The following is a 13,036-nucleotide window of genomic DNA, read 5'->3' as shown; positions in this document are numbered from 1 at the left end:
AGTCCAGAGTTTGTTCTTTAACCTCTTTACCACAAATAGCTGTAATCCTGCAATGAAATGTCATTCACAAAGTGGGATTTGATACCAGAAAGTATTTCATATTCATGTTGGCTGGCATCATACTAACAGTAAGAGATTCCTGCATGAGTGAAAGCATTGTTTTACAGAATAAGCATGTAGTTTATTTGCAAATAGGAGGAGGAGCATCGAGCTGTTGTGAATGAGATCTGTCCGTGGTGCTGATTTAAGACTTGGTCAAATCGATGAGGGAGGGATCAGTTCCCGTTGAATGAGTGACATTGTCTCCTGAAGCTTTGACAGGAAGCTTTTGACGTGGAGCTGTCACTGCCGATGAGTCTCTGAGCAAGTCACTGCATGGGACCTAACCCCTCACCCATCTCTCTGGATAAGCGCGTCAGCTAAAAGCGGTAAATGTAAATGCGAAAGCCTCTGTGAAGACTCAGAAGAAGGGATTAAAATCCTCAACGCTGGATGTTTCAAGGCTGAATCCTCCCCGCCAGCTGCACAGCGCCCGTGGCTAAATCAGAAATTCATGAAAAACTGCACAGAAGCAGCCACATCAGCCCGCTTCATGACGATCCTCTGCACGTGTCATTTTCCTTTAAGATGATGTAAGACACTTCATGGGACCACTTTTTTTTTTGTCTCTCTCTCCCTCTCCAGCGCGCTCTCTTTTGCACAGCCTTGAGAAACATTATCTTAAAGCTTTTGTTGGACCAAACGTTTCCGCACTCAGCAGTTTGGAGAGATGGGCGCGCGCCGGAGTCCCGCGTCCACCCCTCTCCTCTGAGCGCGACCTCGGAGCATGCTTCAACATCCCAGTTGTCACGAGGGACGCTCAGTAGCAGAATAGCGGGATGCACGAAGGTTTTTTTTATTCTACATTAACTCGAGCTAACGTGATTAAACTTGGAGCCAGACGCAAGGCGGCGAACCTTTCCAAAGATAACTTTCGCTATAAAGCAAATTATTTTACTATTTTCAAAATGGAATTTTCAAATTGAAGCGCGGATTATATTTCTCAGAAGTCACCCTAATGACCCCTCGCAGTGCATGTGTGTAACATGACGCGCTGTCGGGTGATGATAATTGATTGTGTTAAAAAAAGGATGCACCTTGGGCAGGCACATTTACGCATGGGGTTAAAGGCTCGATAGCAGGCACACCTTGGACAGATAGTTTGACATGAGACTCTGGATGCGAGGGCTGCAGCTTATGTCAGGACTATGCTTCGGGTCTGAGTGCATCAACGGCATGCAGCTACACCCCACACCCTAAACTTCTGGGAATTTTGCGCTCCAAGACGAGGCTCAGGTTTCGTGCACGTATTTGGGGAAGAAAATGGCACTGAGCGAAAATTGCAAAACCCAACCTGCTAAAGAACAAGACTTGGTGCAAAACCCTCCATCGGACGTGGTTGAGCTTAACGTAGGTGGACAGGTGTATTACACTCGTATTGCCACCTTGACGAGTTTTCCAAATTCTTTGCTTGGGAAGCTTTTCTCGAACAAGAAGGGGTCTTCAAATGACTTGGCCCGGGACCTTAGAGGACGTTATTTTATTGACAGAGACGGCTTTTTGTTCCGGTATGTATTGGATTACCTTAGAGACAAGCAAGTTGTCCTCCCTGACCACTTCCCCGAGAGAGGAAGGTTGAAACGAGAGGCGGAATACTTCCAGCTTCCAGATTTGGCCAAACTTTTGTCATCCGAGGAGTCAAAATTACTCCAAGACGACTTGTACTACAGTGATTTCGATGATGTGTCGCAGGGCAGCGACCAGAGGTTTTACCCCCCGTACTCTCTGGACAGAAGGTACGGCTACATCACGGTCGCTTTCAAAGGTGTATGCGCCGGGGGAGGCAGAGAAAGTCAAATTGATGCCAAGACCAAAAAGTTACCGAGGATCTTCATCAGCAGCAGGATCGGCTTAGCGAAAGAGGTGTTTGGAGACGCCCTGAATGATAACAGGGACTTGGACAGACCGCCGGACCGGTACACCTGCAGGTTTTACCTTAAGTTCAGGCACCTGGAGAGAGCTTTTGACATGCTGTCAGAGAGCGGCTTTCACATTGTGGCCTGCAACTCGTCCCTGACTGCGTCCTCCATCGGTTACGCGGATGACAGGGTCTGGTCCAATTACGCACAGTACATCTTCTACCGTGAGTGAAGATTTATTCTGCACTTTGAGACAATTAAGTAAGGGAAACTTCTGGCTTTGACCTGCAGAAGTTACAAACAACACTGAAATTAATGCCACCAAAATAACAGAGAAGAGACAATCCCTCCCCCGATAGAACCACAGCCATGTTTTAGGAGCATTAGAATATATATATATACAGAATATATTGTGTGATGTTCATACGAATGATTTTCTCGATACATCTCGTTATAAAGTTCTCCACATAGCTCTCCAAAAGAAAACGTCTCTACTTGGCTCTAATGGTCTAGACACATAGGCATTGTGCGGGAAGTGATGTGTGTTGGCTCACACCACCAGGAGGCACGGTGGGGTTACTCGAATCTCTGCATCCCTTGCAGTGGCTGACTTTAAACTTCTGTTTCGGATCTGAGATAAGATGCAATCTTCCCCACAGGCCTCGGGCGTATTGAGTCACAATGCTGCTACACTTCAAGTACATATGCGTCACGTGGACACGCGGGCTACTGCTCAGATTCCGATGGCTTATGAATAATATAGCACCAGTGGGCAGCAACAAATCACATGAATGCTACTTCATATTCTTAGCTCTTTTTTTTGTTTTACTTGAAGACAGGGTTTGTGATTCAGCAAATGCCTTAATTAGCTGTAAATATGGTTCACTCAACTCTTCGCAGAGGGAGGAGTTGGACCATATGGCCTATTAAAAAGCACTTTGTTCATTATTGTGAAAGGCTCCCTTTGGAGGAGAAGAAGAAACCCCAGGTAGAGGGTCAAGGTCTGAGGTGCAGAAAGAAGACATGACATATGGTTTGCTAATGATAACCAATATTGATGTTAATCTGGGTAATTATAAGAGATGGGCCCGCTTCGACCCTGATCCAGGATTTTCCGGAGTCATTTGGCACAGCATATGGTGGAGGTGTTACCCCCTTCCCCATTAACAGCCACTGCCTGAGGAAAAATACTTGGGACAGAAGAAAGAGGAGGAGGGTCAGAAGGAGACAGGGGAGTTTATGCGATAAATGCAGCACGCAAAAGAAAAAGATGCAGAGTAAGAAAATCCCAGAGAAGAAATGAGCAGAGAGAGGGGGGGGGTTAAGGAAAGGGGCTGAAGCAGCAGAAGAGGAGAAGAAGAAGAAGAAGAAGAAGAAGAAGAAAAGGGAGGCGAGCAGATGGAGGAAAGAGCGTTGGAACAGGAGGGACTAGGGAGTAAAAGTTGCATGAGACCTGGCCATGGGGAGAAAGAAGTGAGGCAGAAAGAAGAGGGAGGGAGCGGGGAGCAAAAAAAAAAGATTAAAGTAAGTATCAGACAGAAAAGTTCATTGGGTCCGAGAGAGCGGAGAAGGAAAGGAGAAACAGTTTTTGGCGCTGTGATGAGGCCTGAAAGAAGACGAAAAGAGAAGATCTGGGTGGGGTTAAATGGTAATACATATTCCAAAGAATTGTTAGGAGACAGAGGCCTAGTCAGGATGATGGATGGATACATCAGTGGCAGACAGGCTTAAGAGCCTTTGCTTCATAGAACAGCATCCACTTTCCAAACTAATACTGTAACCTGATTCTGAATGTAGGACACTGGCAGGCCCAGGGCAGCTTGTCCTAAGCTAAGAATGACAAGTGCACCTTTTGGCAGAGCACAGAACAGATGTGCTTCATTGTTGTTTGTTGTTTTCAGCTCTGCTCTTTTCTTACACCCCCCCCCCCCACACACACACACCCCATACACTCACAGGCTTATATGGTGAGGCTGTTTTTGTTCTGAGTGTAAAATAAGTAATTCAGAGCAGTAAACAAATTGAGAAATTTCTTCGAGCCTGTCAGTTCCTGAGGCTTATCCATGTTGTTCTTCTTGTTTAAACGCTCCTCTTGTTTTCTGCAAGCTCCGCTGACTCTCAGTATTATTGCGGACTACTTTTCAAAAATGCCATCTGTATTTTTTCATCATTTTACTGCCTGGTATTATCAAAAAACAGCCATACTCTACTCTTAATTTTTTCCATCCACACCTGCAAGATACATGCTGTTGATTTGATACGATTGCAGCTTCATTTTTAATTTTATGACTGTCTTTCTTTGGTTTTTTTTTAATTCTTTTTTCTGGCACAACAGGGCCTCCATAGTTTTGTGATCCTGTCAGGTAATTTGTCTTGGATAAATTAGGTCATCAAACACTAAGGATGTTGGGTTTATGAGATTGGCATTGACAATATATTTCTGTAGTGATTAACAACTCTAACCTCCAAGTTGGAGTCGTGGACCGCTCTCCTCTTTGCTAATTTTCTCTGGGGAGAGAGGCGGCTGTTGGCTAATTAAAAAGCAATCTGTGCTCCCAAAATATTTCCTCGTCTATAGTCATCCAGGAGGGAGATGCAATTTGGAGGGATGAACGCTTACCTATTTTAAAGGAGAATGAAAATGTAATTCATACTCATTTCAATTCATGCAGAAAAGGAATAGCTTGTGTCAAATTCAGCCATCACTGTGGACAAAAAGCCATTGTTACCTGCTTTAACATTATAGCCACCAACTCACACTGGCAGAGCAAATCATCATTGAACAGAGGGACTGGCAACATCAGACACAGTTTCATATTTTTCTATCTGAAAGAGTCGTGCAGAGGTGCCCTGTCAAAAAGGCAGACATGCACAGTAGTGATGGAGAATGATTGTGTTTGCCAGGTATGCTCTATTAATATAGCTGTGCAGCCTTTGTTTGGACGATGAATGAGATGACGTGTGGCCGTAATGGCTCCTTAACAATGGCCAAGAGGTAGACGGGAGAGAGAAGAGAGGAAAGTCATCAATTGCAAGGGTGTAATAGAGGCAGAGATTGGTAGATTCCTGAGGTCCACTAGAGGTCAGTTGTAGTCTGGATGGAGTCACAATGCCTGAAGAGATGGATGTTGCTCCAAAGAACAACTCATACACGTCTGAAGTTCATTGGGGCAGAAGGATTGTCAGAAGTGAGGTGCAAGTGTGTGCACTACATCAGTGAAAGTAGACATTTTGGCTAACCTTGGTGGAAAGTCTGAGTTTATTGAAATCTGCAGCTGCAAAAGAAAATTATCGTTTTCAAAACGGTCAATCTTAGAAGCTGCATATACACAATTTTAAAAGATTGTCTTCAAGTTGTATGGTTGCTTTCTAAATCCTAAGCTGTTCCATTGATGCAGCTTGGGAAGTATTTTAAATTAACTTGCAGAGACATAAAAACATGTAGAGAGCAGGCAAGCTGTTGCAACATTTCCCAAAAAGTTTTTTGACTTTCTCAAGTTGTTTTCTAGAAGCAGCGATCGGTAGGATTGTAAAATACCCATAGGATTCAGAGTGCAAATTAATAATTTCATGGTATTCTAATTCGTCACAAAAGCTCTCACAATATTTGAACCTGCTTACTGATTGTCTTTTGGGCTGGATTTTCCAACACAGTACTGTATGACTACCGACCCACAAATGACAGATGTTAGGAGTGTCCTTGAATGCACCAACAAGGAGATTTGTCTAAATAGCCCCTGCTTGTAACTTCATTACCAAGGTGATAATGCGATTTCAGGACATTTGTAGACTTTGATAGATTACTCACCATCATCTCCAGGATGTTAAGAAAGATAACATTGTATTCTATTTTCAGGAAAAAAAAAAAAATATTTTTTTTTAATGTTGCTTCCTCTTGTATTTCTGCACTTTTCAGCAGACATTTACTGATCCTGATATCTTATACCTTAATGATCCCTTCAGAGAAACTTAATGGATACTTGGATGGGGGAACTCCCTTTAGGGCTGAGAGTTTCCTGAAGACCGGGATCCTGTGTGTTGGTCTGCAGGAGGGTTGTTTCGGCACTGCCTTTTCTCATGATGAAAGATTGCTTGTCAAAGAGGAAAATTAAATTTCTGTACATATTTGGTACAATTTTTTACTGAAGTTTGCTCGATGTGGAAGCTAAGACAGGATCTGGTGCTGGATCTCGGTGCTACATGCACTGTTTTTCAGATGTCATTCCCTGAAAATCACCTACTTGACAGGATGAGGGAGCAGAAAAGCCCCTTGTGTTTCCTCCATCCTCTTGAGGCATCATTTAGGTGATGACAGGAGCTTGGTAAATGCTCAGGACAGCTCCTCTCATCCTCTCCGCCCCCTCTTAGCCTCATCAGTGCTTGTGTAGTGCAGTGGAGGGGGTGTGTCTCTAGGTCTGGGCAGGGAGGCCTACAGGGAGAGGCTGATATAGACATCTCAATCTGTCTGCGTTGCTTATTCATCTCCCCCTGCCAGGGAGAAACTCAGCGGGCCGCCACCCTCTGACTCTGGGAGGAGGCAGCACCAGCTTGTCATTACCAATCAGCCAGTGAAGCTGTCACCTACCCAGATAATTTGGACTCAGGCAGTATTGGATCTTTGTAAAAGTAAGTTTGTCCTTGAACTTAACCTTTGTTTGGACTCATATGGATTCCTTGAATTGTTCCTGCTGCATATCAGGGTAGTTTCAACTTGGTGCATAATGTTGATACTGACTAACTCAATTGTATGCAGATACAAAGACATCATACAATTTCTTGTAAAGGTTAGCTGAAGCCATATGAGCCCTGACACAAACTGCTGAAGTGATACTTTTACAAAGGAGACTCTCTTAGTGGAATGGATTTCCCTCACCCCGTGAGGACGGTCACTGCCTTTGCAAGACAAGCCTATTTTCTGCTGCAAGGACATGCTGGCCTCAATTCTGAACTAACAAGCATGTAAACTACACTCTCCTCAGGCTGAGACTGTATAGGGAAATTATTTGTGTGGCTGGATATGGGAGCTGGAGAAGAGTGTGTCAAAGATCAGAGCGTCTCTCCTCTCGTCTGAGCTTAACTCCCTGACTAGCTGCATGAATATGCATATTCAGCCTGTCAGATAATATTAGCCTTACATCACATAGCTTTTTTTCATCAAGCTAATCAGGGCTGATACTCATTTGTTTTCTCTATTTTTTGTATCATGACCAAAATTGAGGCCAGAGAATATAATTGTGCTGGAAATCAAGAAGCAACTGAAGCATTTGAAGATGATTCACAACATTCAGCCTCACAGGATTTTGTTGTGTTTGGGCCAAAAAATATTTACTTTGGAAATTGAAAAAGTTAAGTGGGCTTTTTTCATATTCTGGTAGCCTGGATGTAAACCGCTCTGTGTTCAAAACAAACTGTCATTTATTTAGATTGAGGGCACAGTTCACATGGCTGCAGAGATTCAAATTTGAAAAGCGTTATGCCCGGGGTCGCTCTTGTATAAATCTGAAATAAATTGCATTATGGCCTTCTGGTCATGTGCAATAACAACACTGCATTGCAGAGTGATAAGCCTTTCTTGTTCCTCTTTATTAATTTATTTTCCTGCCTCTTGACTTTCAGGGTATGAAATCGCTGTCAGATAAAATGACTGAAGCAAGGAGCTGCTATGCCATTAAAGAAATAATCATCAGACACCCTTGATGAGTCAGTCTAAAGGCAAGGATAAAGACACACACTGTCTGGCTAGAAACCCAATGACATTTCAATTTGAGCTTGTCAGAGCACTCTGCCTTCAGTCCCCTACATGTCCTACTTTTCTGCCATTTAAAACCTTTTAATGCGTAAAAATATGTCGTTAAAATATAATATCCAGACAGTTGGATTCCTGTGAAGCTCTGATCCCTCTCAGGCATGAGGACAACCATCGCTGCTTTCATTAGAGAGAGGAGTTTGAGGATACCCCGAGTTACACGCCTGCATCGCTCCATGCAGAAGACCACTCCCTCTCTCTGTGTAATTTATGAGAAGTGCACTGCTCTGAAGACCAGTCTTTTAATGCAGTTGGAACATGATCTCCTAGACAGGCTGTATAGATCTGAGAAAAAACACATAGCAATCAATGGCTTCCCTGAAAAGATACCAAAGGGTATAACACACACCTACTTGTTTAAATGTACCAGAGAAAGACTGAGTTTCTTCACAGGGCTCTTTGTACTTCCCTATTTGTAGTAACGTTCATACACACACAGGTCATTTTTTTCCCCCACTATAGGCTATAAGCTTTACTCCCAATTGAGACAAACTGTCGTATGACACAGTAAGCAAGGCCAGGTGCTTCTCAGCCTGTCACTGGCTTTTAAAAAATATATCCCCCTGCATGACTTGAACATTTTATGACTCTATTATTGGGTGTTTGCTAGTTTCCTGAACAAGTTGCCCCTCTGGACAACAGCAGCCATCCATTTAGAAACAATGCTCTGCCTCCCTCCTCTTCATTTTCCTCGCTAAAGCGCCTGCATCCATTTGCCGGGTGCTGCTTGTCTGCCGTATTCAGCTCGATTCATTTTCTGTGGGGGGAAATTGGTGCACTGATTGGCCTCTTTACTCATGGATTAGCCATTAAAAAGCTGTTAGGGACTCTCTCACTATCTGCTCAATGCAATCATCGCACCAGAGATAAGGTCATTATTACAGCGTCTGCAGAGAGGTTAACATCCCCCTTGATCTCTGCTCGCTCGCTGTAGATTGGTGCATGCACGTGAATGAGGTAATGGACAAATTATTGCTCCCTTTGAGATATAATTGCTGTTGAGTCTGTATCATCCCATTGGAAAAAGCCATTAAGAGCTTTTGAAAGTTTGTGTACATTACTTTGTTTCTCATACTCTGTTGTTTACATTACAGCCAGCGCAGCGGTTTTCAGTCAATTTCTTCATCTTATTAATTCTAAGTGAGGCCATAGTTCAGGGATACATTTCATGGAATACAGCTACAGTGTTGACTGCCTTTACTTTAACACATCTCAAGCTATTGTGTAGTAGAGCATTGCAACTCTGGTTGATAATTAACAGTGTAGGAGGAGGTGAGATACAAGAAGTAGATCCAGGAGGAAGAAGAAAGACTCCACTATTAGGCCACGTCACGGTCGCTTCTATCCAAACTTTCCCGACAGGAGGTCAGGACACCCGCAGCTTCATTTATTCTCTTGACCCGATTCTGTTACAACCTAAGACAAATTATACTTTAACTGCTTTTTCTGGCTTGTCTTCTCCCTAATGGTAAACGTACCATGTCCTGACTTAGTGATCCAAAAGTCAGAGATATTACACACCACCTACTTTATTCGAGGCATTCAGGTAACAGTTATAAAAGGAACTGCCACAGCAAAGCAGAGTGCTTTGGTGCAGAGACAAGCTCAGCCTAGTGGGTAAGGTATTTCAGTGAACAGCACTGGACTCTGGTTCTCCTTATCAGACAAAGAAATATACATGGCCCCCAAGCTCCTTGGGACACAGCAATCAAGTGTTAAAGCCAATTAATTTTCTGATCTTACATCTGTAACCTCCTAAATGTCCTCACACGCTCATGGGATGTTTGTTTAAAGGCATTTGTATGATATTGAAACTGCTGTGTGGACATTTGTCAGCATTTACTTGATTAGTGCAACTGTTTTGTTTGGTTACAGCTCGAATCTGTCACGGAACACAGCTTGGTTATATTTCACAGTGTGAGTCTGCATGAAGGAAGTGTGTCCTAATAACTAAAAAAAAAGGTGTTTATATGTGTTTTTTTTTTTTAGGTGGGCCCTCAAGATGGATGTCATCTCACTGTGACTGCTGCTGCAAGAGCCACAAAAGCGAGCGAGAGGGAGAGAGCGGCACCTCCTTCAACGAGCTCTCCACTTCTTGTTCTGAGACCCAGTCGGAGGCCAGCTCCCCTCAAGGAACCGTGATCTGCGGCCCCGTTAGTCGGCAGTCCCACATCCAGACGCTGGACCGTCCCATGCCGAAAGGACCAGGTCACATGATGCATCATGCAGAGATGCGCCGCAAGACAGATGTTCTCCGGGTGAGAACCTTTGGAGTCAGGGAACGAGAGGCCGCAAAGAGGAAAGCAAACAAGGAGAAGATGACTCCAGAGCAGGAGCTGGAGAAATGCATCCAGGATTTCCGGCGCATTAGGATTCCCGATCGCTTTCCAGAGAGGAAGTACATGTGGCAATCAGAGCTCCTGAGAAAGTACCGTCTCTAAAAAATGAGAGTGATAGAAGAGGAGAGATTGAGGTATCATGTCAACAACTGTATTAAGTGAAAGGACTACACCCTCTAAGACACACACTGTATTAAACAAATGGCCACTTTCCCGCCAGCATGAGTAGCTGAGCACACAAGGTACAAGGCAGTGTGAGTCCTTGATTTGTAAAGTCTGCACAGTGTTGTGTGTAATATGCACATGTGTAAATCAGGTTACTCCTGTTGGGGCTTACATCACCTAAACGTGTTCTCCCTTCAGAGAGCCGGGTGCAAGTCACATAAAGGCTACTATGTCACTAGTTGAAGCAACAAAGCAACCTCAGGGGCAACATGTCGATTCATCAACCTATCACTTACTGTTTGTGCTATTTCCCACAATTACTGTTTTTTAACATGGATGTACCCAGAAGGTGCTTTGAGTTAGCGATTGAATATCACTTTACTCCACTAAATAACACATAAACTTATAGTAGGCTTTGGTAAAGGCACTGCATGTCATTTCACCCCTAGCATAAATATGCAATATCAAACAAACTTTGATTCACTATTTTGTGTGATGGGTAAAAGTGATGTGTTATGACTGACCGTTAATTAAATGAGGAAAGCACTGCCTAGGTCTGTTTGCAATTGTAAAAATATTGTCAATATATGTTGGATAGATGATATTGTGTAGGTAGAGTATATAATGTCAATGGATATTTGACGAATCCTTGATTGTAAGTGTGCAAAAAAATGCTAATAAATGGATTAGAATTGTACTTATTTTAGTGGATGTTCTTATGACCATTGAGATTTACTTCAAGAATTCTCTTTCAATCTATTTTTTAAAATGACTTTACATAAAAGCCACCACTTGAAAAATGACTGCCTAAGCATAGCAGCCATAAACAGAGAGGCCTGTGAAGCTCTATATTTCTCCACACATTGAAGAGATTTTGCACAGAGCTATTAAAAGAGCTAGTTTGGAGGGTGGTGTTTTTTTGTCTTTGGTTCAACATTTCCAAAGCCAAAAAAACAGAGGATCAAAAGAGGTTTATATTAGATTAAACACTCTGTTTATCTCCATAAACATAGACTATGGATTTTAGCATTTCTTGATTCCAACATTTAAACAATTTTAACTGGGTTACATGTTAAATTAAAGAAGGTGTCAGCTGGAGACCATAAAAAGTCAGCCAGAGACAACAAATCAAAGAAAACTTTGGCTTCATTTGCTAGCTAGCTGGAGCGAATGAAATCATCTGGCATCAGTTGCACATTAAAATCAATGGTCTGGAGTAAAATGACTACACGCATCTACAGCGAAACAATGTGGGCAGGTAGTACGAGATGCCCAAAGTTTTCATTTGAAATGCTTTTCTAAATGGTTAAAATACTTAAAGTTGTTAAAGATGAAGAACAGGTGCAAAAAAAATACAGTTTCTAAAGGCATAATGCAACATACTGCTTCAGTTCAGGGTTTCTTTACTGCATGGTGCTCTGTTAGACACGACACAGCTTATCTGGGACACTTGACCAAACTACAAAGCCTTCATTAATCTTATAAGTAACAGCCATGCTTTTTCGCCTACAGTAGATACTTGTTGTTAAGAAGGCCTAGCTAGCTAAATGGCACTTTCCAGCTATCAAAACAACTGGCTTTAGCATGTGTCCGTGCGCTGTAAGTAACAGACGTTGAAAGACTTGTTGATACTAATTCAACAGCCACCCACTAACCAACTAACCCCTCACAAACCTGGTGTTATTTAAATAGTGTGACAGATATTCTCTTTGTGGGACTTTTAACTGTGCCTCATCCTCTTGAGAGGATCTCCAGGAAACATATAGAGAACCATAGCTGTGCATAGCGAGCACCATTAACATAGGGAGCACTATTTTTAGCAAACAGATTTCTGCTGTGTCGCCACATTGCATCCGTAAGGAGCAACGCTTGGGGACCTTATCGCTGCGACCCAAAAAGCATCCCGAGTGATGATAGATGAAGAACATGCTTCCCCCTTTGGGACAGTGAGTGTCCTACAACGGGAGTTCAGAGGAAAAGCTTTGCGATATATCCATCTCCATATGCTGAAATGGTATGAAAAGAACCAGATATTAATGTGCTGCAGCAAATATAACCATTTAGTCCTTCCTTTGTCAAAAATAAAATAAAATAAAAACTTTAATCATGTGTGAAAGACATCAGCCTTTCACCATATGTTAGATAAAGAAATTGCTTAATAATCAAGCCTTTTTAGAGTCTTTATTAACTTCTACTTAGCTGCGAAGAGATATGGTTCAGTATGTGAATGGATTTCGGGAAGCTCATAAAAAAGGTCATTCGATTCTTAATACCCCAACAGAGAATAAAATAGCAAAAACCTGGAAGGGGATTGTAACATAATGAATTTGTCAGGGATATAGTGACCAGTCTTCCTCTCCTCAGCTCAGCTTCAGGACCCATATCTCTTCCTCTCAGCCTCATTTCAATAGGAACACAGCATGAAATCTCTCAGCTTGAAATCCAATGCCCCTTTCCCCATCTGTGAAAACCAGATCCGGTTTGGATTGCAATCTCCTTGCACACAATCTGAATCCCTAATAGCCCAATGAAAAATCAATGAATCTGTTTTTGCATATCAAATGTACACACTGTCACAGGCATGCATGGCCTGGCCTGGCCCAGGTGACCTTGATGGCCTATCCCACTGAACCACCTGAGCTGCTTCCTTTACGGATCAATATCCTCAGATCCTGGCCTTGGCCTTACAATCTTTACACATGATCGATAACCAACACCCTCCTCTAGGATGAAAAGTAAAATTAAACCTTCAATCAAAAAGCAAACAA

General features: G+C 42.8%; 1 protein-coding gene across 3 annotated transcripts; it reads left to right on the top strand.

The window, feature by feature from the left end:
• The first annotated feature begins 101 nt into the window (after nucleotides 1–101).
• On the top strand, nucleotides 102–10,965 carry LOC109994501 (BTB/POZ domain-containing protein KCTD16-like). Of its 3 annotated transcripts, none has more exons than XM_065958972.1 (2): nucleotides 102–2,182; nucleotides 9,754–10,965. In XM_065958972.1, the coding sequence occupies exons 1-2, from the start codon at nucleotides 1,363–1,365 to the stop codon at nucleotides 10,203–10,205; spliced, it is 1,272 nt and encodes a 423-aa protein (XP_065815044.1). In that variant the 5' UTR covers nucleotides 102–1,362; the 3' UTR covers nucleotides 10,206–10,965. The 3 variants fall into 3 exon arrangements, 1 of the variants encoding a protein (XP_065815044.1); XR_010666900.1 differs by lacking the exon at nucleotides 102–2,182 and adding an exon at nucleotides 2,206–3,482 and having other exon boundaries at nucleotides 9,754–9,893; XR_010666899.1 differs by lacking the exon at nucleotides 102–2,182 and adding an exon at nucleotides 4,980–6,584 and having other exon boundaries at nucleotides 9,754–9,891.
• Nucleotides 10,966–13,036: the final 2,071 nt, after the last annotated feature.

Source organism: Labrus bergylta, chromosome 9 (genome assembly GCF_963930695.1).
Source record: "Labrus bergylta chromosome 9, fLabBer1.1, whole genome shotgun sequence".
Classification (NCBI taxonomy): domain Eukaryota; kingdom Metazoa; phylum Chordata; class Actinopteri; order Labriformes; family Labridae; genus Labrus; species Labrus bergylta.
The sequence above is the reverse complement of the archived record's forward strand: the minus strand, read 5'-3'. Positions and strand labels throughout refer to the sequence as shown.

Coding starts and splice junctions, on each gene's coding strand:
- LOC109994501 (XM_065958972.1), top strand. CDS start 1,363: ATGGCACTGAGCGAAAATTGCAAAACCCAACCTGCTAAAGAACAAGAC. Junction 2,183..9,753: donor CGCACAGTACATCTTCTACC/GTGAGTGAAGAT, acceptor TTTTTTTTTTAG/GTGGGCCCTCAAGATGGATG.